The sequence below is a fragment of the Macaca mulatta genome, chromosome 17 (assembly GCF_049350105.2).
Source record: "Macaca mulatta isolate MMU2019108-1 chromosome 17, T2T-MMU8v2.0, whole genome shotgun sequence".
In the NCBI taxonomy this organism is placed as follows: domain Eukaryota; kingdom Metazoa; phylum Chordata; class Mammalia; order Primates; family Cercopithecidae; genus Macaca; species Macaca mulatta.
This window is the reverse complement of record NC_133422.1, coordinates 8,282,417-8,304,469: the sequence shown is the minus strand read 5'-3', so window position 1 is coordinate 8,304,469 and position 22,053 is coordinate 8,282,417. Positions and strand designations below refer to the sequence as shown.

Genomic DNA, 22,053 nt, shown 5'->3' with positions numbered 1-22,053 from the left:
GTGTCTCAAAAAAAAAAGAATCCTTTAGGAATAGGCCCAGCAGCTGTCTGGAGCTGCCTGGTCACATGGCTTTTCGGGGTGTCCCTGTGAGGCTTTCTCCACTGTGCAAATTGCACTTGCTTGCCTCTCTTGGACACTCTTTTTTTCCTGGGGATTTGTGGATGTTTTGCACTTTGAGGCCTGAGCAGGAATGTGATGACACTTGCACTTTTGTGGAGCTGCTGACAAGGACTTGGGCCTCCCTGAGGCGGCACCACCTTTCCTGAACTGGCAGGGGCCCTCCCATTCCACCCACACAATGGGGTCCTGTCAGAAGCACTGGCTGGCCTTTGAGAAGGAGTCAGGGAATGCAGGAAGTGTGGGCTTAGCCAAAGGGCAAAGTCGCTGTCTCTTTCCTTCATCATCTCGGGGTAAGGGTAGGTCAGGCCCAGAATGGGGAACTGGAGAGGTGGACGGAAGACTCAGGCCCAACAGCAGGGCTGGGTAGCTCTGCCCAAGCATAGCGAAGCGGGAGGGGACCTGTTCTTGTCACTGGTGCATGGTGTCCTCATCAGAAAAGTACAGGGAGCTGAGGCAAGGCCTGTTTCTGAGAGCTGGGGATAGAGCTGGATGATTAACTTTATGATTTTCTAATGTTTTCCCACATAGAGTCTCATTTGAAGTTCCCAGAGACCTTGAGGGGTGGTCAGGGCAGCTATTATAATCTGAATTTAGCAAGTAATGAAACAGAGATGCCAAGACCTGAAGCAATGTGCTGTCTGTCAGCTGAGAAACAGAGGAGACATTTAGAACCCAAGCCTCCGGACTGATGTCCCTAGACCACAGGGGCTGTTGAATTAGGAACAGACCCCACAGTCCTCAGAAGCAATGCTTCTCTGATATGGCCACTCATGCTTTGAATTAAATATGTCCTTCCAATCTTCACATAGTCTGAAAATCTCAAGAGTAGGCTCTCAATTACTACTAATAATTGTTATTATTAAATAACAAGATTTTTACATCAAAATAAATGCAAAACAGTATGAAATTAATTTTTATTTTTACTTCCGTATAAATTCTAAATAGTATGAAATTAGTTTAGTTGGATTTTTTTGTTTGTTTGTTTTTTTGAGATAGTGTCTCGCTCTGCTGTCCAGGCTGGAGTGCAGTGACGTGATCGCAGCTCACTGCAACCTCCACCTCCTGAGTTCAAGTCATGCTTCTTCCTCAGCCTCCTGAGTTGCTGGGACTATAGGCATGTGCCACCATGCCTGGCTAATTTTTGTATTTTTTTGTAGAGATGGGGTTTCTCCATGTTGGCCAGGCTGGTCTCAAACTCCTGAGCTCAAGTGATCCACTGGCCTTGGCCTCCCAAAGTGTTGGGATTACAGGAGTGAGCCTCCATGCCTGGCCTGAAACTAGTTTTTATTATAACAGTATTGAATAATACTGATTAAATAGTTATTTGGTTCTTATAAGTGCCACTATTTTAAGCATTAATTTATTTAATGCTCATAACAGTCCTATAAAGCAGGACTACCATGATTTCCATTTCACAGATGAGAAAACAGGCACCGCACATATAAGTGATTTGCTCAAGGCTGCACTGGTAATAACTTAAGCGAATTCAGCCTGAGTCCAGAGACCACAGCACCATCCCACACCCCTGCAGAGTGCACTTCCCGTTCATACCCAGGCTGTGGTCGGAAATAACTCAGAGGTACAAAGTCACATCAGCTTTGGACCAAAAATTGCCTTGGACTTGCTCAAACCTTCAAGTCTTTACATAAACCTCACTCAGGTAGCTCCCTTGCCTCGAGCGACCTAGAGAGAGTGGTATGGTTCCTTAATTCTGAGGAGGGAGAGATTTTAGACATTTTAAAAAGTAAGAAGCTCTGGTGAAATACTTCTTCAGAAGGCCAGACTTCAAACCTTCAGACATTTTCTCAAGCATGTGAAAGCTGATGGAGTAATATCCTTCTTGTTTGTTCTAACAGTAGGAAGGGCTGGGTGAGGACCAAGTGCAGCTTCTCAGAACTGGGATTCTGTGATCTGAACTTGGCGTAAAGCGGTGTGTATTTGGGAACTTGGGTGATAGCTTGGAAAGAAAACTTCCTGGAGGCCCCTCGTCCCCAGCTTGGATGCAAACTAATGTCTCTTAACTTTACTAAACCTATTTACTTAGTGGCACAAAATCTTGTAACATTGAGTTGTTGGTTCCTTGCCCAGATACTGTTGAATCAGATGTCCTTCAATAAGGGAATAAGCAATGAATTTTTTGATTTTGTTTTTTCTTTTCCTTTGGTGTTTGCTGAGATGATTCACATTGGATTTTAGGCAAGAAGAGTGGAAACTAAAAATCGGAATCCAAGAGTCAAAAGTAAAAAACAGCAAGTGGTTATAGATGGTTCCGTTTACAAGTGTCAGCAGGGAAATCAGGGAGTGTCCTGCTCAGGATGGTGCTTCTCCCAGACAGCAGCTTGATCCTGTGGGGAGACGATGGTGTGGGAGGAGATGAGCCCACAGCCTCTACCTGAAGGCCTCTCTTTGGAGCCCAGCCTCAACCTCACAGGCTCAAGTGATCCTCCCGCCTCAGCCTCCTGTACTACAGGGACTACAGGCGTGCATCACCATGCTTGACTAACTCTTCTATTTTTTGTGGAGATAAAGTCTCGCTATGTTGTCCAGGATGATCTTGAACTCCTGACTTCAAACAATCATCCCACCATGGCCTCCCAAAGCATTGGGATTATAGATGTTAGCCACCACACCTGGATTCTTTTTTTTTTTTTTCTTTTTCTTACCTTCCTGTAGTCTTACTGCGTTTGGCAGCCACCTCATATATTTGAAACAAAATAGGAATATACTTAAGAGATATCTAGAGCCATTGGCGCCCCCTAAAGGCATACCTCTAAGAAGTGTCCGAGGGAGGATATGAACTGGGGTTTCTCCCAGCACAAGCACAGCAGTACTGTCTGCAGTACAGCTGAAGAATTCACAGAAGGAGCAGTCATCTCTTCCCGGAGACGAATCTGACTTCTTTTAGCAGATATTTATTGCTCTGGGGTAGGCGAGAGGTGTGGAATGAGGCCCTGCCCACACAGTGCTTACAGCCTGATGGGTGGGAATCAAATTCGGGGCCCATTCAGATTTGAGTGTGACTCAGAGTCCTTTTTTCATCCAGACCATCTTCTGAGAGAAGAGGTAACGTATAATAAACATCCCTTGAAGAGCGCAAGGTTCAAGGAGAATCAGTTCTTAATGCAGTGCGTGTATGGACCTCTGGCCTGTGCTTTTCAGAGAGGGCGGTAGGTGCAGACCTCGAGTCCATGCAGACATGCCCAAGAGAGGAGCCTGATGCCGTTACATCTAAAATGTAAAGAAGAGGCTGGGCGCGGTGGCTCATGCCTGTAATCCCAGAACTTTGGGAGGCCGAGGCTGGTGAATAGTTGAGGCCAGGAGTTTGAGACCAGCCTGGCAAACATGATAAAACCCCATCTCTGCTAAAAACACAAAAATTAAACCAGGCGTGGTGGTGGGCGCCTGTGATCCCAGCTACTCAGGAGGTTAAGGCAGGAGGATCACTTGAACCTGGGAGGCGGAGGTTGCAGTAAGCTGAGATCATGCCACTGCACTCAAGCCTGGTCGACAGAGCGAGACTCTGCATCTAATAATAATAATAATAATAATAATAATAATAATAATAAAATGTAAGAGAAGAATTGCAGAGGAATCTGTTGACATTGGAATCCCAGGACAAGATTTGACCTCTGTGCTATTAGGACAAATGTTTCATATCCAGGTACCCAGGCTGTACTGTGTGCCTTGAGTGGTGGGAGGCCAGTTTGTAACAGTGGCTCTGCAGTGCTGGGGGAGAATGATCAGCTACACACAGGAACTTTGCTCACAGCCCCAGAAACTCCACACTGGGCTTCAGCTTCTGGAAGTGACACAGTCATGTACACAGGACCTTCCCCACTGGTCTCCACTGCTTAGTCCATCAAGGGAAGTGTGAGGACTTGCAAATGCCACATGCTCACATGCTTTTTAAGAAGCCAGCTAAACCAACCTTTGTTACAACCCAAGAATGAAATAAGTACTACAAACTATTCGGCCATTGATATTTATGGCTGTATGACCTTTTTTTTTTTTTTTTTTTTAAAACTTAAAGGACATTGTCCTGCTTCTGAAAGTGCAGGGAGGAGTACTCCACTTCACACTGAACTGCAGTGAGCAGTGGGGTTTCCTTTCTGAATAGCTGTGTTTCAGTCACAGAACTCAGACTTTCCACCTGCAGAGGCCACAGGCACAACAAAGAACCTGGGTATCCATGAGCTCTGGAGGGTTGGTTAGTCTGTCTTGGTAGACGTGTTTTCCACTGACAGCAGGACCTGGCCCAGACAGCCTTTTAAGTGCTGGTGCTATAAACCCAAACCTAAAAATGAAACAGGGTCACATAGTATACAGAAAGCTTGGTCTTTATGCGGATGACAGCCTTCCCTTTGCAGTACGTAAGGCAATGCATAGGATGATCACTGCTCTCCAGCTACTTCTGTTGCTGTTTTCCCCACCAGCTATCAGATCATGCTGGACTGCTGGCACAGAGACCCAAAAGAAAGGCCAAGATTTGCAGAACTTGTGGAAAAACTGGGTGATTTGCTTCAAGCAAATGTACAACAGGTAAAACAAAATTTATCTACATCTAAATGCCTTTGAGTGTACATCGGGGGGCATTTTATTTGTTTTTTTAAGCGCTATTAATAGAATAGCTGAGATGAGAAGTTTTAAAAAAGTGTGTGTGTGTATGTGTGTGTGTACAGAATTGTCTTCTCAAAACACAACCAAGATTGTGCGAATGACAAATCAAAGTTGACATAATGGTTCGTAGAAATTGTTGAAGTCAGAATTGATGCAATGACAGCTCTATCTTCGGTATTTTAGGATGGTAAAGACTACATCCCAATCAATGCCATACTGACAGGAAATAGTGGGTTTACATACTCAACTCCTGCCTTCTCTGAGGACTTCTTCAAGGAAGGTATTTCGGCTCCGAAGTTTAATTCAGAAAGCTCTGATGATGTCAGGTAAGATTTCTTTCTCAAACTTTATATTGCCGGGCGCGGTGGCTCACGCCTGTAATCCCAGCACTTTGGGAGGCCGAGGCGGGCGGATCACAAGGTCAGGAGATCGAGACCACGGTGAAACCCCGTCTCTACTAAAAATACAAAAAATTAGCCGGGCGCGGTTGTGGGCACCTGTAGTCCCAGCTACTCGGGAGGCTGAGGCAGGAGAATGGCGTGAACCCGGGAGGCGGAGCTTGCAGTGAGCCGAGATCGCGCCACTGCACTCCAGCCTGGGCGACAGAGCGAGACTCCGTCTCAAAAAAAAAAAAACTTTATATCACAGAATTTTCCAACAAAAAAAAAGAAGGAAAAAGAAGGAAGGAGGGAAAGAAGGAAGGAAGGAAGGTGGGAAGGAAGGAAGGAAGGAAGGAAGGAAGGAAGGAAGGAAGGAAAAAGGAAGAAAGAAAGATTGTGTAGTGATCATCACCCATATGCCCATCCCCTAAATTCAGCTGTTGTTAACATTTTGCCCTATTTTGTCTATTATACTCTCTATGATTGTGTTTGTTCTGGATTTTTCTTTTTGCTGAATCATTTAAAAGGAGGCTTAAGTCATAATAGCACTTTACTCCTAAATACTTTGGTATACATTTTGGAAGAAGGCTATTATTGCTGGGCACAGTGGCTTGTGCCTGTAATCGCAGCACTTTGGGAGACTGAGGTGGGAGAATCACTTGAGCCTAGGAGTTCAAAATCTGTCTCAGCAACATAGAGAGACCTTGTCTTACTAAAAATAAAAAAATTAGCCGGGTGTGGTGGTGTGCACCTGTAGTCCCAGCTACTCAGGAGGCTGAGGTTGGAGGATCACTTGAGCCTGGGAGATGGAGGCTGCAGTGAGCTATGATTGCGTGACTGCACTCAAAGAAGGACATACTCCTGTGTAAACCACACCAAAATTATCACACCAAATAAATTCCTTAATGCCATCTAATAGTCAAATTTCCATAATTTCACCTGTCTTTACATCTTTTTTTAAAAAGCAGGATCCAATTAAGAATAACAGATTACATTTTCTTAAGTTTCTTGTCTATCTTATTCTAGAACCTTACCCCATCTTTTCTTTTCCCCATGACATTGAATTTTTTGGTGAAACCTTAGATAAAACTAAACAAACAAAGCGAGCTGTGTTTTCATTTGTTTTGCTTTGTTTTGACCTAACAAATGAATCTATCCCGTATTACTGCAGAGGGAACTGGAGAAGGGGCAAGGCAAGGGAACAGATATGTACTGTGGCCACTGCTGGCCCCGGGGCCTGACTTCAGGACTGATAGTTACGCATGCATGAAACCTGGGCAGGGCTGATGGTTACACAGACACGTGCTGGGTCTGGCACGGTGCTAGGCTTTTTCCATCTATCAACTCCTTTTACGCTCAGAGCAGTCTTGGGAAGAACATATCATTCCTGTTACATAAATGGAGACCTTAAGGCTCCCAGGAGGAAGGCTTGCCGAAACTGTGTAGCTAGAAAGTGGCAGAATAGTTTTCTAACCCAGGAGTTCTGACCCTCCCTCCCTGTACCCAATGCAGTCAGGACTCCTTTTAGGGCTTCCAGACCGTGCTATGGGCCTCTAGCATCTCTCTTTGCAATAGGCACAGCTCTCTGGCTCTGACCTCAGTTCAGCCACCAGGGAAGATACGGGAAGGAGCTGCAGCAGTCAGAAAATACTGCTCACAGCCGGGCGCAGTGGCTCACGCCTGGAATCCCCCCAGCACTTTGGGAGGCCGAAACGGTGGATCACCTGAGGTCAGGAGTTCAAGACCAGCCTGGCCAACATGGTGAAACCCCGTCTCTACTAAAAATACAAAAATTAGCTGGGGGCAGTGGCATGCACCTGTAGTCCCAGCTACTCGGGAGGCTGAGGTAGGAGAATCACTTGAACCAGGGCGGCGGAGGATTCAGTGAGCTGAGATCGTGCCACTGCACTCTAGCCTAGGTGACAGAGCAAGACTCTGTCTCCAAAAAAAAAGAAAAGAAAAAAGAAAATACTGCTACCCACCTGTGACAGGACTCAAAGAAACCCAGTGCCACATCCAGACTTGTGGTGATGGATTACAGGTCAGCCTCACTGTTCAGGCCTCACAACCAGCCCAAGAGGCTGAAGCAGATGAGTCATCATTTTGTGAAGTTGGGAAAACTAGTTCAGATTAAATAATTTGGCAAGGTCTGGCTGCGTTAGAGAGAGGGAGGGGAGGGGTGGGTGGCATGTCAGTTATATGTGGACCCTTCTAAGGGGGCTTAGCCTTAGGCCAGTAGGGAGCTTGCCCATGACACTGGGACTGGCAGAGAGTGACAGGGTATGGGACTGAGAAATTCAGTCAGTAGGTGAACTTGCCTTGTGAGTAACCACAGAGTGGATGTCTCCAATAGTCCTTCCTAATAATCATCAACAAAAGTCAGTAGGTAGTTATAGAGACATCATACAACCCTACCCAATTCTCCCAATCTGTAATCACAGAAAACATATACAAGCCTGGCGCTAGCACTCGATTATGCCATTAAATAATATTTAGCCATGTAGCCATGCCAGGTCATTCTGCCGCCTCACATCCTTTTCGGAGTACCTGCTAAAGTCCTATCACTTCCCTGCACATCATTTCTCTCCTGCGCCATTGGGCACTCAGACCAGATGATGCCTCCAGGCTCTCCTAGGCCTGACATTCTCTGATTTCACAACGGACCCGAGCAGGTCCCTCTGGGAGTTTCCTCAACACGACAGAATGTGAATTGACAACCATGGGAGGCAGTGGCAATGCCGCCAAGATTCCCAGGGGTCACAGCGGGGAGATTGGGGCCTCAGGAGTTAGGTGATTCCTGTTGGTGTGTTGGTTCCTCTTAGCTAGGATAGGATGCCTGTGGTCTCCTGACTCATTACAGCTGAATGCCTTTTCCTGTCTTGATAATTCTTTCTGTTTCTTCATTAGATATGTAAATGCTTTCAAGTTCATGAGCCTGGAAAGAATCAAAACCTTTGAAGAACTTTTACCAAATGCCACCTCCATGTTTGATGTAAGTCATGAAGTTAAGGTACCCAGTGCACGCTGGCAGACCCCTTCTTCAGATCCCTTCCAGACACCAATGCCAGTAGTGTGGTAGCTCTTGGTCAGCGAGCGTCTGGATTCAGGAGTGGCTGAAATGACAGTGTTGGGAGGACTGACAACTAGATCTAGCTGTGCAGAGCTAATTTGAAAGCAGAGTTCCATGAACTCACTCCAGGACCCAAGTCCCTGCATGGTAGGAATTTAGACCCTTAGGAAACTCCTTTGTGTATTTCTAAACTGCTTAGCTGTCAGCGATGCAGCTTTGCTTTCAGAGTAACAGAGGAACTCCCAGCTGTGTGGGTGGTGGCCTTTGTGATGTAACGGAGAGCCTCCTGCAAGCAGCCTTGAGGCGGGGAGGGGTCCACCCAAGCCTTAGGCTCCTTTCTCCTGAGGCTCTGCAGGTTGAACGGCCGTGTTCCTACCCAGCCACACTGAGAGAAGCCAACCAGTATAGCCTGGCAAACAAGAGGCCTCACCTAAAGCCCAGTGATGTGGGGTTGAGGGGCTAAGGGGAGGAGAGGAGGATGGGCAGGAGCGATACTGCAGTTCTAATGTTGCAGCCTATGGGACTCAAAGTGTGATCTCCAGATAGGCAGGTTCCTACAACCTAGGAGCCGGCTAGAAATGCCAACTGTCAGCACCCACCCACACCCACTGAGTCAGGTGCGCCTTGGCAAGATCCCTAGGGGATTCCTGGACACATTAACGTTTAAGAAGTGCTGGTGAGGCCGGGCGCGCTGGCTCACGCCTGTAATCCCAGCACTTTGGGAGGCCGAGGCAGGTGGATCACGAGGTCAGGAGATCGAGACCATCCTGGCCAACACGGTGAAACCCAGTCTCTACTAAAAACACAAAAAAATCAGCTGGATGTGGTGGCGGGTGCCTATAGTCCCAGCTACTAGGGAGGCTTAGGCAGGAGAATGGCGTGAACCTGGGAGGCGGAGGTTGCAGTGAGCCGAGATCATGCCACCGCACTCCAGGCTGGGCAACAGAGTGAGACTCTCTCTAAAAAAAAAAAGAAGTCTGGCAATGACTATGTCCCATAAAGGGCCTGGAAGGCCAACAACAGTGTGAAGGTGATCACTACAATCAGTGTGGCCTTGAGGCAGGCACAGTCATCCTTAAAAAAAAAAGAAACACCACAACCTTATCAGACACACCAGATAAAGGGAAAGATTATTTTAAATATTTTAAGCATCAAAAATAAGCTGAAGAATATAAAAGTAAAGTATATGGATATATTGTTTGGCTGCTTGGTACATTGTTCTCAAGGCCGAGGGAAAAATACTGAGCAAAACGTGAAAGAATTCTCAACCTTCACCCTCCAACCCTAAATCAGTGGTGAATGATGACAGCTTCTTTGTTTGCTTAGGTGTTTATTCATAATTAAGGACACTGCCCTGTAAGAGTCTTAAAGGGTGGCAGGAACAAAGTGTGGGATCCGCTTACTGGAACATGCCGTATTAACAAAGTAGTGAAGAGTCTGCAGGCAACTCAGTGCCAAAGAGAAACCAACAAGGAAATCTGAATGCTGGAGACTATAACCAAGGGGTGGGGGGTGGGGGCTGAGAATTCCATCAAGTTTAAGAAAAAAAATCAAACCATGTCTTTAGGATTTCTTAGAATTCGTGTCTAAGGTGGCCACCGCTACTATGGCATACTCATAGTCAATTGCGATCTGCCAAATTAGTTTTAGTATCTTTATGCGATAAGTTGCATCATAGTTTACTGTGGAAAATGTTAACCTGTTACTTGCCATTTTCCCTTTTGCTTAAATGTATTTACTTCATGTTCAGGAAGGGCCTCAAAGTCACTGGGGATCAGACATGATTTGCAGCGGGTCAAGTTTGTAGTGACCAACTTAGAGAAAATGCTTTGTCTCAATAGGCGGGGATTGTGGAGGGTGAGGCAGAGCCTGGATCAACAGATGCATCCCAGGATCATCCCTCAGGCTCAGCATGGACTCCCGCTGGGCCAGGCAAAACTATCACCTTTCTCCTTCTCCCCGCAGGACTACCAGGGGGACAGCAGCACTCTGTTGGCCTCTCCCATGCTGAAGCGCTTCACCTGGACTGACAGCAAACCCAAGGCCTCGCTCAAGATTGAGTAAGCACCGGGTATCTTTTCTGTGATCAGTCGATGGAGGGTACGAGGGGAGATGCTGGGGACAGGTGGTGTAATGAGGGATGTTTGAGGACTACTTGCCCTCCTGCACTATACTTGCCCTTCTGCCCTCCTGTTCAGGCGTTGCAGAAAAGCATTTCCCCCCAGAGGGCAAAAAAAGGGGAACATCAAATGGGATATATGAGCACCAAGCTCTGGGGAAAACGTGCAGAAAATCTTGCAGACAGGCATTCCAGACGTGGGAAGCACAGTGCCTCAGGGAAAGAAGCCTGATGTGCCCACCTGTGCATGGTGCAGACGGAGACACGCTCCTGGCGGTGGGAGAGGACGCCCCCGCTGTCACTCCCTATGCCGGCAGGGTTGATACATGAGGAGTCCCAGTACTGTTTTCCAGGGCTAAGACCTGCACCCTGAGAACTCAGCCCCTACAGATGAACGACTTTCCCATTTCATCCTGGCACCCTTTTCTCACTTGACAATTTCTCCACGAAGCCCTGGCTTGACCAGTCCACCCGCTCCTCCCTCCACGCCGTGGCCACCACTGTCAGGAGTCTTATGCACCACCAAATGCCGCTGCAGCTTCTCTTTGCGAGTCGCTACCTCCCAACGGTGCTGGACTGGGAAAAGCTGCGCCTGTCGGATGTTCCTTCCTTTCCTCGTTCAAATGCCTGTTCCCTGTCTCACCCGAAGGCAGAACCTGCTCCTCTTTCACCTGAATCCGGGGTGTGCAGCCATTTTTTTAAAGGGCTAGATAGCACATGTTCCCTACTGCCATTAGCAGGAGTGTCCAATCTTTTGGCTTCCCTGGGCCACAATGGAAGAATTATCTTGGGTTACACATAAAATACACTGACACTAATGATAACCGATAAGCTAAAAAAGTTGCAAACAAATCTCATAATGTTTTAAGAAAGTTTACGAGTTTGTGTTGGGCCGCATTCAAAGCCATCCTGGGCTGCATGCAGCCCGCGGGCCACAAGTTGGGCAAGCTTGCATTATAGTATAAAAAGCAGCCGTAGACAGTACATCATCAAGAAGACACGGCTCTGTTCCCACACACTGTATTTACAGAAACAGGTGAGCATGGCCAGCGAGTACATGAAAAGATGCTCAACATCATCAGTCATTAGGGAAATACAAATCAAGACTACCATGAGGGGCTGGACGTGGTGGCTCATGCAGTAGTCTCAACACTTTGGGAGGCCGAGGTGGGTGGATCACTTGAGTCCAGGAGCAACATGGCAAAACCCTGTCTCTACTAAAATTTCAGAAATTAGCTGGGCGTGCTGGCATGTGCCTTTAGTCCCAGCTACTTGGGAGGCTGAGGTGGGAGGATCACTTGAGCTTGGGAGATTGAGGCTGCAGCGAGCCACAATTGCACCACTACACTCTAGCCTGGGTGACAGAGGGATAAAAAAAGGGAAAGAGATTACCATGAGATACCACTTCACACCCATGAGGATAGCTAGATGAAGTCAGTGTGGCGAGGATATGGAGAAATTGGAACCCTCCTACACTGCTGGTGGAAATGTTAAATGGCGCAATCACTTTGGAAAACAGTTTAGCTATTGCCCTAAAAGGTTAAACAGTTACCCTGAGACTCAGCAGTTCAACTCCTAGGCATATACTCAAGAAAAATGAAAACTGATGTCCACAGCAAAACTTGCATACAGATGTTCATAGCAGCATTACTCATAATCGCCAAAAGTAGAAACAACCTAAATATCCATCAGTTGATGACTAAATGAATAAACTATGGTATATCCACACAATATAAAATTGTCAATAAAAAGTATGCAGTATGCATGCATGTTACAACCTGGATGAACCTTGAAAATATTACGCTCAGTAAAAGCAGTCATAAAATATCTCATATTGTATGAGTCCTTTTATATGAAATGCCCAGAATTGGTAAATCTGGAGGCAGAAAGTAGACCAGTAGTTTCCTTGGGCTGGAGCTAGAGGGTGTGAGGAATAAAGACTGCTAATGGGTATGAGTTTTGGGGGGTGGTGGCAGCTCTCTAAAGTTGATTATGGTGATCTTTGCACAACTTGTGTCGATACAAAAAACCATTGGCTTACACACTTTAAATAGGTGAATTATGCAGTATGTGTAAATTATATCTCTATAAAGCTCTCATTAAAAAAAAAACACCAGCCAGGTGGGCAGATATGGGTTATAGTTTTGAACCCTGATCTAAATCAAAGAATGGCAACAAGTGCCTCCAAGTGATGTAGTTAGCACAGTTCATCGACCACAAGTAAATGGGAAAGACAGGGGCATTTCCAGGCAAACATCTGTGTGTGTGTTTCCTTTTCACATGAGCACAATGGTATTAGAATTGAGTTACAGCCCATCAGAGGCACCAGTGAGGAATGAATGGATCAAAGGGGAAGGTAGGATACTTGCTCTTTTGTTTCCTACTTTGGAACACCTCAGAAAATGGGTGGTGACTAATTTTATCTAGATATTTGTTAAAGAAAAACATAAACCATAAATTGTATCCTCTACTCTGAGACTGAAAATATACAACATGGACATGTTAGTCCAGACCAGTCTAAAACATGCTTCACAGGTTCCCTTCCTCATCCCAGATCCCTTGAAAATAAAAAATTCAAACGAATATTAAAGGGCAAGAGCAGCCCTTCCTCCTCAGGTGTCTGTCCTAGTCTGGGTATAACGTAGAGGACCCAGAAGCAAGTTTCTCCACCCTTGAGCCTTGCTGGTGACAAGTAGCACCATAACTAAAAGCGTTTCCTCTTCTAGAACACAGGCACGATAGGGAGAGGGGCACTCACCTGTGTGTGTGAAGCTCTATTGTTTTCTGAGACTGTTGTAACAAATTGGCACTAACTTGGCAACTTACAAGAGAAATTTATTCTCTTGCAGTTCTGGAGGCCAGAAGGGAGATAAAATATGAAAAATGTGAATATTTTGGAGGGCAGGAGGCATTTCTCAGCCTACCACAGAAGCTGTTTGACCCGAGAATAGGAGAGGGCTGCACCCAGGTCTTGGAGTTACTTTCCACCCGGATTATGGGTTTGCGTTATCTTAGCAGACATCTCACACCCTCCCCCAGCCACTGTCTTTCTGCCCCATGACACCCAGCTGCTATGAGGGAGGCCGTGTGCAGCTTTAGAACAGAGGAAATCTGACAGCAGTTGAGGGGGGGTTCGAAAACCATGAACTCTAGGACAGGTATGAACAAATGACCCACTCAGAAAGAGTAGATTTTAGTGTCTTGTTTTCTAAAAACCAATTCTGAACATTTGATTTCTTTCCTTTCTTTAGCTTGAGAGTCACCAGTAAAAGTAAGGAGTCGGGGCTTTCTGATGCCAGCAGGCCCAGTTTCTGCCATTCCAGCTGTGGGCACATCAGCGAAGGCAAGCGCAGGTTCACCTACGACAACGCTGAGCTGGAAAGGAAAATCGCGTGCTGCTCCCCGCCCCCAGACTACAACTCGGTGGTCCTGTACTCCACCCCACCCGTCTAGAGTGTGACACAAAGCCTTATTTCTAGAAGCACATGTGTATTTATACCCCCGGGAAACTAGCTTTTGCCAGTATTATGCATATGTAAGTTTACACCTTGACCTTTCCATGGGAGCCAGCTGCTTTTTGTGATTTTTTAATAGTGCTTTTTTTTTTTTTTTTTGACTAACAAGAATGTAACTCCAGATAGAGAAATAGTGACAAGTGAAGAACACTACTGCTAAATCCTCATGTTACTCAGTGTTAGAGAAATCCTTCCTAAGCCCGATGACTGCCCTGCTCCAACCTCCGCCACCTCAGGGCACACAGGACTAGTTTGATTCAGGAGCCGCACTGATCACCCAATGCATCATGGACCCCACTAGGCCAGCCCCGCAGCCCAAAACCCAGGGCAACAAGCCCGTTAGCCCCAGGGATCACTGGCTGGCTGGAGCAACATCTCAGGAGTCCTCTAGCAGGCCTAAGACACGTGAGGAGGAAAAGGAAAAAGGCAGAAAGCAAGGGACAAAAGAGAAACCGGGAGAAGGCATGAGAAAGAATTTGAGACTCACCATGTGGGTGGGGAGGGGGACGGGGCTCAGCAATGCCATTTCAGTGGCTTCCCAGCTCACCCTTCTACATTTGAGGGCCCAGCCAGGAGCAGATGGGACAGAGATGAGGGGACATTTTCTGAATTCTGGGAGGCAAGAAAAGGACAAATACCTTTTTTGGAACTAAAGCAAATTTTAGAACTTTACCTATGGAACTGGTTCTATGTCCATTCCCATTCGTGGTATGTTTTGATTTACAGCACTGAGGGTGGCACTCAACTCTGAGCCCATACTTTTGGCTCCCCTGGTAAGATGCACTGAAAACTTAGGTTGTATCCATGGCATGATGGCCTTAACACTTAAAATGTCACATTCTATTTTGAGTATTAATATACAGTCCAGACACTTAATTTCTTGGTATTATCCTGTTTTGCACAGTTCATTGTGAAAGCAAGCCGAGAAGAATGAGAACGCCGTCTCGAGGAGGGTTTTCTCCACACCAAAACTAGGGCTGATGGAGGAAAAAGGTCAATTAGGTCAAGGGAAAACCCCATCTCTAAACCAGCCAAACCAATTCACCAGCACAGCTGGGACCCAAAGCACAGGCAACCAGTCATGTTTCCTTTTCATTTCATGGGGATTCCACTCTCTCACACTAATCTGGAAGGATGTGGAAGAGCATTAGCTGACGCATATTAAGCACTTTAAGCTCCTTGAGAAAAAAGGTGATATGTAATTTATGCAAGATATTTCTCCAGTTGGGACTCAGGATATTAGTTAATGAGCCATCATTAGAAGAAAAGCCCATTTTCAACTGCTTTGAACCTTGCCTGGGGTCTGAGCATGATGGGAATAGGGAGACAGGGTAGCAAAGGACGCCTACTCTTAGGGTCTAAAGATCAAGTGGGCCTTGGATCACTAAAGCTGGCTCTGTTGGACGCTATTTATGCAAGTTAGGGTCTATGTATTTAGGATGCCTGCACCTTCTGCAGCCAGTCAGAAGCTGGACAGGCAACAGTGGATTGCTGCTGCTTGGGGAGAAGAGTATGCTTCCTTTTATCCATGTAACTTAACTCTAGAACCTGGGCTCTAAGTAACAGAAGAATATATGCTTCCATTCTTATGTGCCACATCCCTGTTTAAAGGCTCTCTGAACGAAGAGATGGGACCACCATCAGCATATTCCCGAGCGAGCCCACTGGCTCCTGGCAGAGGCTTTTGTGGAAGACGCACTAGCCAGAAGAGAGGAGCGGGACAGGTCTCTCCACCAAGATCTAAATCCAAACAAAAGCAGGCTAGAGCCAGAAGAGAGGACAAATCTTTGTTCTTCCTCTTCTTTATATACACAAAAGCACCTGTGACAGCTGGCAATATTATAAATCAGGTAACTGGAAGGAGGTTAAACACAGAAAAAAGACCTCAGTCAATTCTCTATTTTTTTTTCCCAAATCAGGTAACAGCCCAGCAAATAGTGATAACAAATAAAACCTTAGCTATTCATATGTCTTGATTTCAATAATCTAATTCTTAATCATTAAGAGACCATAATAGATACTCCTTTCCAAGAGAAAAGAAAAATCATTAGAATTCCGTTACTCAGCTTCTTCAAACTCAGGTTTGTAGCATACATGAGTCCATCTGTCAGTCAAAGAATGGTTCCATCTGGAGTCTTAATGTAGAAAGAAAAATGGAGGCTTGTAATAATGAGCTAGTTACAAAGTGCTTGTTCATTAAAATAGCACTGAAAATTGAAACATGAATTAACTGATAATATTCCAATCATTTGCCATTTATGACAAAAATGGCACTAACAAAGAACAAGCACTTCCTTTCAGAGTTTCTGAGATAATGTATGTGGAACAGTGTGGGTGGAATGGGGCTGAAACCATATACGAGTCTGTGTCTTGTCAGTCCAAGAAGTGACGCCTAGATGTTAATTTTAGGGACCTGTGCCTTGTTTCCTAGCCCATAAGAACGCAAACATCAAACAGATACTCGCTAGCCTCATTTAAATTGATTAAAGGAGGAGTGCATCTTTGGCCAACAGTGGTGTAACTATATGTGTATGTGTGTGTGTGTGTGTTTTGTGCATAACTATTTAAGGAAACTGGAATTTTAAAGTTACTTTTATACAAACCAAGAATATATGCTACAGATATAAGACAGACATGGTTTGGTCCTATATTTCTAGTCATGATGAATGTATTTTGTATACCATCTTCATATAATAAAATTAACTTCCAAAAACGTACATATTTTCTCCCGGATTTGCTTGTAAGTGTAAAAAAGGGGTCACGGGTGTCCCTGGGGGTAGAGGACTGGTGTTCTTTACTAAACACAGCACAAGAAAGAGAAAGCAAACACTGCTGAAGAGAAGGCAAAGAGGCTTCTATCGGTCCTAGAGAATGGCTGTGCTGAACAATCCGAACACTGCAAACAGCAAGTAAAACACAAAAACGAGGCAGATTGCCCAGAAAACTAAACCCTAACATCAACAGGATCATGAAACAAGTAAAGCATATGCTGGGTGTGAGTGCCAGCCGCAGAGAAAAGTGCCCTCAATTAAAAAGAGGCAGTTGTCCCCAAACACTAATTTTCAGCTGATAAATCATTAGCATAATCACAGCGGGTGTGTGCTCATGCTGCAGGAAACCACACAAAATAACAGGCAAAAGCTTGACACACAAGAATGTGTCAGTACACATGCCAGCTCAGCGTTCTCCAGTCTTGTTTTGTGGATTACATCCTAGGAAAACAGCTCAGGTCCTAAGTACTAGCAATTGAATAAGTGACCAACACTTTGTCTTAGAAAGCGGTCATAGTATTACCTGCCTAATAACGTCATAAGGAAACTAGATATAAGATATTTTAAGGGGAAAAAATAGGCCTACTTTATTTGGGACAAAGACAATAAAAATGGATAAATGACGAATCTCAGTAAACTTTTAGTTAACTCAAGAGGGCAAGAGGCATTTTGTCTTCAAGAATCTGAAACCTTTAAAAAGTATTACGGGTTTCATAACATAAGAATAAAATCACTCATTCAGGCAAATGACTTGAAGAATGCTTGAGGAATCAATGTCACGTCACAGTTTAGAAATGTTCTCATGGCTCTGGAAACTTATAGTACATTTGGGAATTTATTTTTATTTTTTCCTCCAGCAGAAGTATGGCCTAGTAAGGTTCATTGGACTCCTCAGTGTTAAACATATTACCAGACTTTTGGGTTTCACAGGCCAGGAAATTAAATAAAAGAAAAATCCTTGATCCCAACACGGCGATGGCCATTCTTCTATTCTGCGAACTAAGAACACTTAAGGGAGGGGGAAAAAAATACAAAACAAAATCGAACCGGATGCTACTAATGTTCTATTTCCTGATCTGGGGGGCAGTGCACAGGTATGCTCACTTCATGATGAGTCACTGAGCTGCACACTTACTTGTGAATGTGTGTGTATATATATGAATGTATGGATGCAATTATTCAATACGATATTACTAAAAGAAGAAAAAACCCCTACCATTTAGTACCACAACTTTTCATAGAAGAAAACCCATTTGAAAAGGTGGAAGGGCTTAATCTCAGACCAAAATATATTTGTATTTGAAACATACCTCTATTATCCTTCTTTTTCCCATTTTCATTTGTACTAGAATAAACTAATGAACACATGTTGTTCCACAGATTGGTATTTGGGAAGCAGTGATAGCTAGTAATTGCTATCATTGCTATCATTTGAGTGCCCAATATGTGCCAGCAACTATTTAGAGTGCTTTAAAGGAATACACTTATTTTCAAGGCAATCTAACATGATAGGTACTATTAGTATACCCTTTACGTCAATGGGAAGATTAAAGAACCCCAAGACCCCACTTGTCATGTCTCCCCACCTCCAAGCTTATGTCCCCTTATACTGTGCAGCCCTTCTAGATGGCCAACCCAAAACACACTGGTGTCCCTTCCTCTCAGACTTGAAGCTATTGCTTTAGCAATTCTCCACCCCCTCCCACCATCAATTTTCCCCTCTTCCACTGGAACATACATGTTATTTCTCCCATGTCACAACATTTTCATCTGTACTTTCTCCTCTAGCGACCACCCAATTTCTCTATTTCCCTTTACAGCAAAATCCCATGAGCGAGTTGGTTATTAGTTATTATTACTTGTTTCCAACTCCCCTCCTCCCACTCCCTCTTAAACCCACTCAAACCTAGCTTTCACGCTCACTTACCGAAACTGCTTTTGCTAAGGTCACCAGTGACTCCGCATTGATAAATCCAACGGCCAACTCTCAGTCCCATTCTTATTTGACACTTCAACAGCTTGACACTCATTCACAAAAACAACTTCAGTTTGGTTCCAGGACATGATACTTTCTTCTTTCCATCTCATTGGCTACTTCTGTCTCTTTTGCTGGTTTTACCTCTTTCCCCTGACTTTTGAACATTGCTCTAGTTACCCCAGGGCTCGCCCTTGAAGCTTTCTTTTCTCAGTCTATACAAACTCCCTTCAGATCTCAACCAATCTCAGGGCTTTCAGTGACACCCATATGATGACTTTCATTGACAGAACAGATTCTCCCTACCCGCTGCAACACTCTAAACTCATATATACACAAGTGCTAACCTGACATCTCTCCTGGATGCTCTGGCAGACTATTTTTTTCAAATACTGGTGTATTTTTCAGAGATATTGTACTGTATTTTTCAAAGATATTCTATTATATTTTTCAACATAGCTGCAAGAATATCTCCCATCTCACACGACCTTTGGCAATGTCCCCTCGCCTAGAATCAGAGCTGGCTTTAGGACTCACTCGTGATCAACGGAATGTGAAAGAAGGGACACTGCATGGCTTGGAGGCCAGGTCAGAAAAGATCATGCATTTCCTGAGTCTTGATACGCTCACTCTTCAACAGTTCCCGCGAGGGACCCAGCGGCCATACTTGGAGAAACCTAAGCCACATGGAGACCAACTGAAGGTGCTCCCATAGACAGCAGCCAGCTGAGCCCAGCCTTCAAGTCATTCCAGCCCCCAGCCATTGGAATTTCCCAGCCGAGGCCCAATCACAACGGCGCAGAGACAAGCCTCCCTGCTGTGTCTTGCCCAGATTCCTGACGCACAGAATCCCCGAATGGAATAAAATCTTGTTTTATGCCATTAAGGGTGGAGTTGTTACAAAACAAATAACCAGAACAAATGTGTACTAAACATCTCAAACTTAATGGGCCTCAGACCAAACTCCCAAATTGTCTTCTCCTGTTTCTCCATCCTCCCGTCCCGTAGACTCTTTGTTACAACAGTCTCTTCCAATTCAGTAGAATCCTCTATCCTGTCAGCATCAAGCCAAAAAAAAAAAAATTTTTTTTTTGAGACAGGGTCTTACTTTGTCACTCAGGCCGGAGTGCAGTGGCACGATCTTGGTGCACTGCAGCCTTGACCTCCTTGGCTCAACCAATCCTCCCACCTCAGCCTCCTGAGTAGCTGGGAGTACCTGGGACTACAGGTGCATGACACCACGCCTGGTCAATTTTACTTTTTGTGGAGATGAGGTCTCACTATATTGCCCAGGCCTGTCTCAAACTTTGGGCTCAGGTGGTCTGTGCACCTTGACCTCCCAAATGCTGGGATTAACAGGTGTGAGCCACTGCGCCTGGCCAGCAAGCCAAAATCTTAGAGTCATTCCTGACTTCTCTCTTCTTTGTCCATATCCAGTGAATGAGGACATCCCTGTTGGCTCTACATTTAAAACATAAATGGACTCCAGTCACTCTGCACCACCTCTACTGCTACCACCCTACTCCATCTGGGTTTTTTTTTGTTGTTTTTTTTTTGAGACAGTCTCGCTCTGTCACCATGTTGGCCAGGCTGGTCTTGGAACTCCTGACCTCAGGTGATTCACTTGCCTCGGCCTCCCAAAGTGCTGGGGTTACAGGTGTGAGCCACTGCGCTCAGCCACAGGTGGGTTTTAAAACTCAAAGATGGCCGGGCGCGGTGGCTCACGCCTGTAATCCCAGCACTTTGGGAGGCTGAGGCAGGCGGATCACCTGAGGTCAGGAGTTCGAGACCAGCCTGGCCAACATGGTGAAACTCCATCTCTACTAAAAATATAAAAATTAGCCGGGCATAGTGGCGGGTGCCAGCTACTCGGGAGGCTGAGGCAGGAGAATCGCTTGAACCCAGGAGGCAGAGGTTGCAGTGAGCCAAGATGGCGCCACTGCACTCCAGCCTGGGCGATGGAGTGAGAATCCCTCTCAAACAAAACAAAAAAAACAAACCACCAAAACTCAAAAGACATGGGTTTTTAAATCCAACCTCCTTCACTTGGAATGCTGTGAGTTTCCCACCACGCCAGGACCTCGCTTCCTCCCTTAGTCTGTTCACAACATCGTAGCCAGAGTGATCCTTTTAAAATGTCCTATCAGGCAGGAGAATGGCGTAAACCTGTGAGGTGGAGCTTGCAGTGAACTGAGTTCCGGCCACTGCACTCCAGCCCGGGGGTCAGAGGGAGACTCTGTCTCAAATTAAAAAAAAAAAAAAATGTCCTATCATGTTACTCTTCTGCTGAAAATCCTCCTGCAGCTTCCCCTTTTATTTTTTATTGTTTAGACAGTCTCGCTCTCTCCCCCAGGCTGGAGTGCGGTGGCGCGGTCTCGGCTCACTGCAAGCTCCGCCTCCCGGGTTCCCGCCATTCTCCTGCCTCAGCCTCCCGAGTAGCTGGGCCCACAGGCGCCCGCCCCCGCGCCCGGCTAATTTTTTTGCATTTTTGATAGAGACGGGGTTTCACCGTGTTAGCCAGGATGGTCTCCATCTCCTGGCCTCGTGATCTGCCTGCCTCGGCCTCCCAAAGTGCTGGGGTTACAGGCGTGAGCCACCTTGTCCGGTGCAGCTTCCTCTTCTACTGAGGGTAAAAGCCAAAATAACTTAAAATGGTCCACAGGACACACCCCTTCCCTACAGACCTTTATGACGTCATTCCTACTTAACTTGGCTCTACCACATTCGCTTCACCTCAGTCGCTCTCTTGCTGTTCTGCAAAGGCTCTGACACATTCCCTCACCTGAATACTTTACCCCCAGATATACACATGGCAGACTCCTCCATTTCCTTCAAGTCCTTGCTCACATACTGTGAGGCCTCCTTTCCAGACCACCACCCCATGTGAAACTGTACCCCCACAAACCACACTCCTCATATCTAGAGTTGCAAGATGAAACACAGGATGGCCAAAGGAAATGTGAATCGCAGACAGACAACAGAGAATGTTTTAGTATATATATATGTTCCATGCAACACTGGGACATACCATTTTTTAGTGTATGTCTCATGTAATACTTGAGATATATATACTCATGCTAAAACAAGTTATCCATTTATCCAAAATTCAGATTCATCTGGGTGTTCTGTATTTTTATTTGCCAAATCTGTCAACTCACACCATTTACTCTGCTTTCCTCTCAAAACCATTATTACCTGCTAATGTACCATGTATCTGTCTTCTCCCTGCTAGAATGGGAGCTCTTAAGCAGCAGAAAATTGTTGTCTGTTGCGGTCACAGCTTTTCTCTTGGTTCCTAGAACAATGCCTGGCATATAACAGGGATTCAATAAACTAAAGAATGAGCAAGCTAGATGTGGTGACTCACACCTGTAATCCCAGCACTTTGGGAGGCCGAGTCGGGTGGATCACTTGAGTTTAGGAGTTCAAGACCAGCCTCATCAACATGGTAAAACCCTGTCTCTACTAAAAATACAAAAATTAGCC

At 45.5% G+C, this 22,053-nt stretch overlaps 1 protein-coding gene across 1 annotated transcript in view; it reads left to right on the top strand.

Moving 5' to 3' along the window:
* The window catches only part of FLT1 (fms related receptor tyrosine kinase 1), a 196,101-nt gene extending 179,563 nt beyond the window's left edge, over positions 1-16,538 (top strand). Inside the window, exons 26-30 of the mRNA XM_001117928.5 lie at positions 4,554-4,659; positions 4,921-5,063; positions 8,025-8,109; positions 10,153-10,247; positions 13,558-16,538. Coding sequence (XP_001117928.4) covers positions 4,554-4,659; positions 4,921-5,063; positions 8,025-8,109; positions 10,153-10,247; positions 13,558-13,759 — 631 coding nt within the window. The 3' untranslated portion in view covers positions 13,760-16,538. The remainder of the gene's footprint in view (positions 1-4,553; positions 4,660-4,920; positions 5,064-8,024; positions 8,110-10,152; positions 10,248-13,557) is intronic.
* The last annotated feature ends 5,515 nt before the right edge of the window (positions 16,539-22,053 follow it).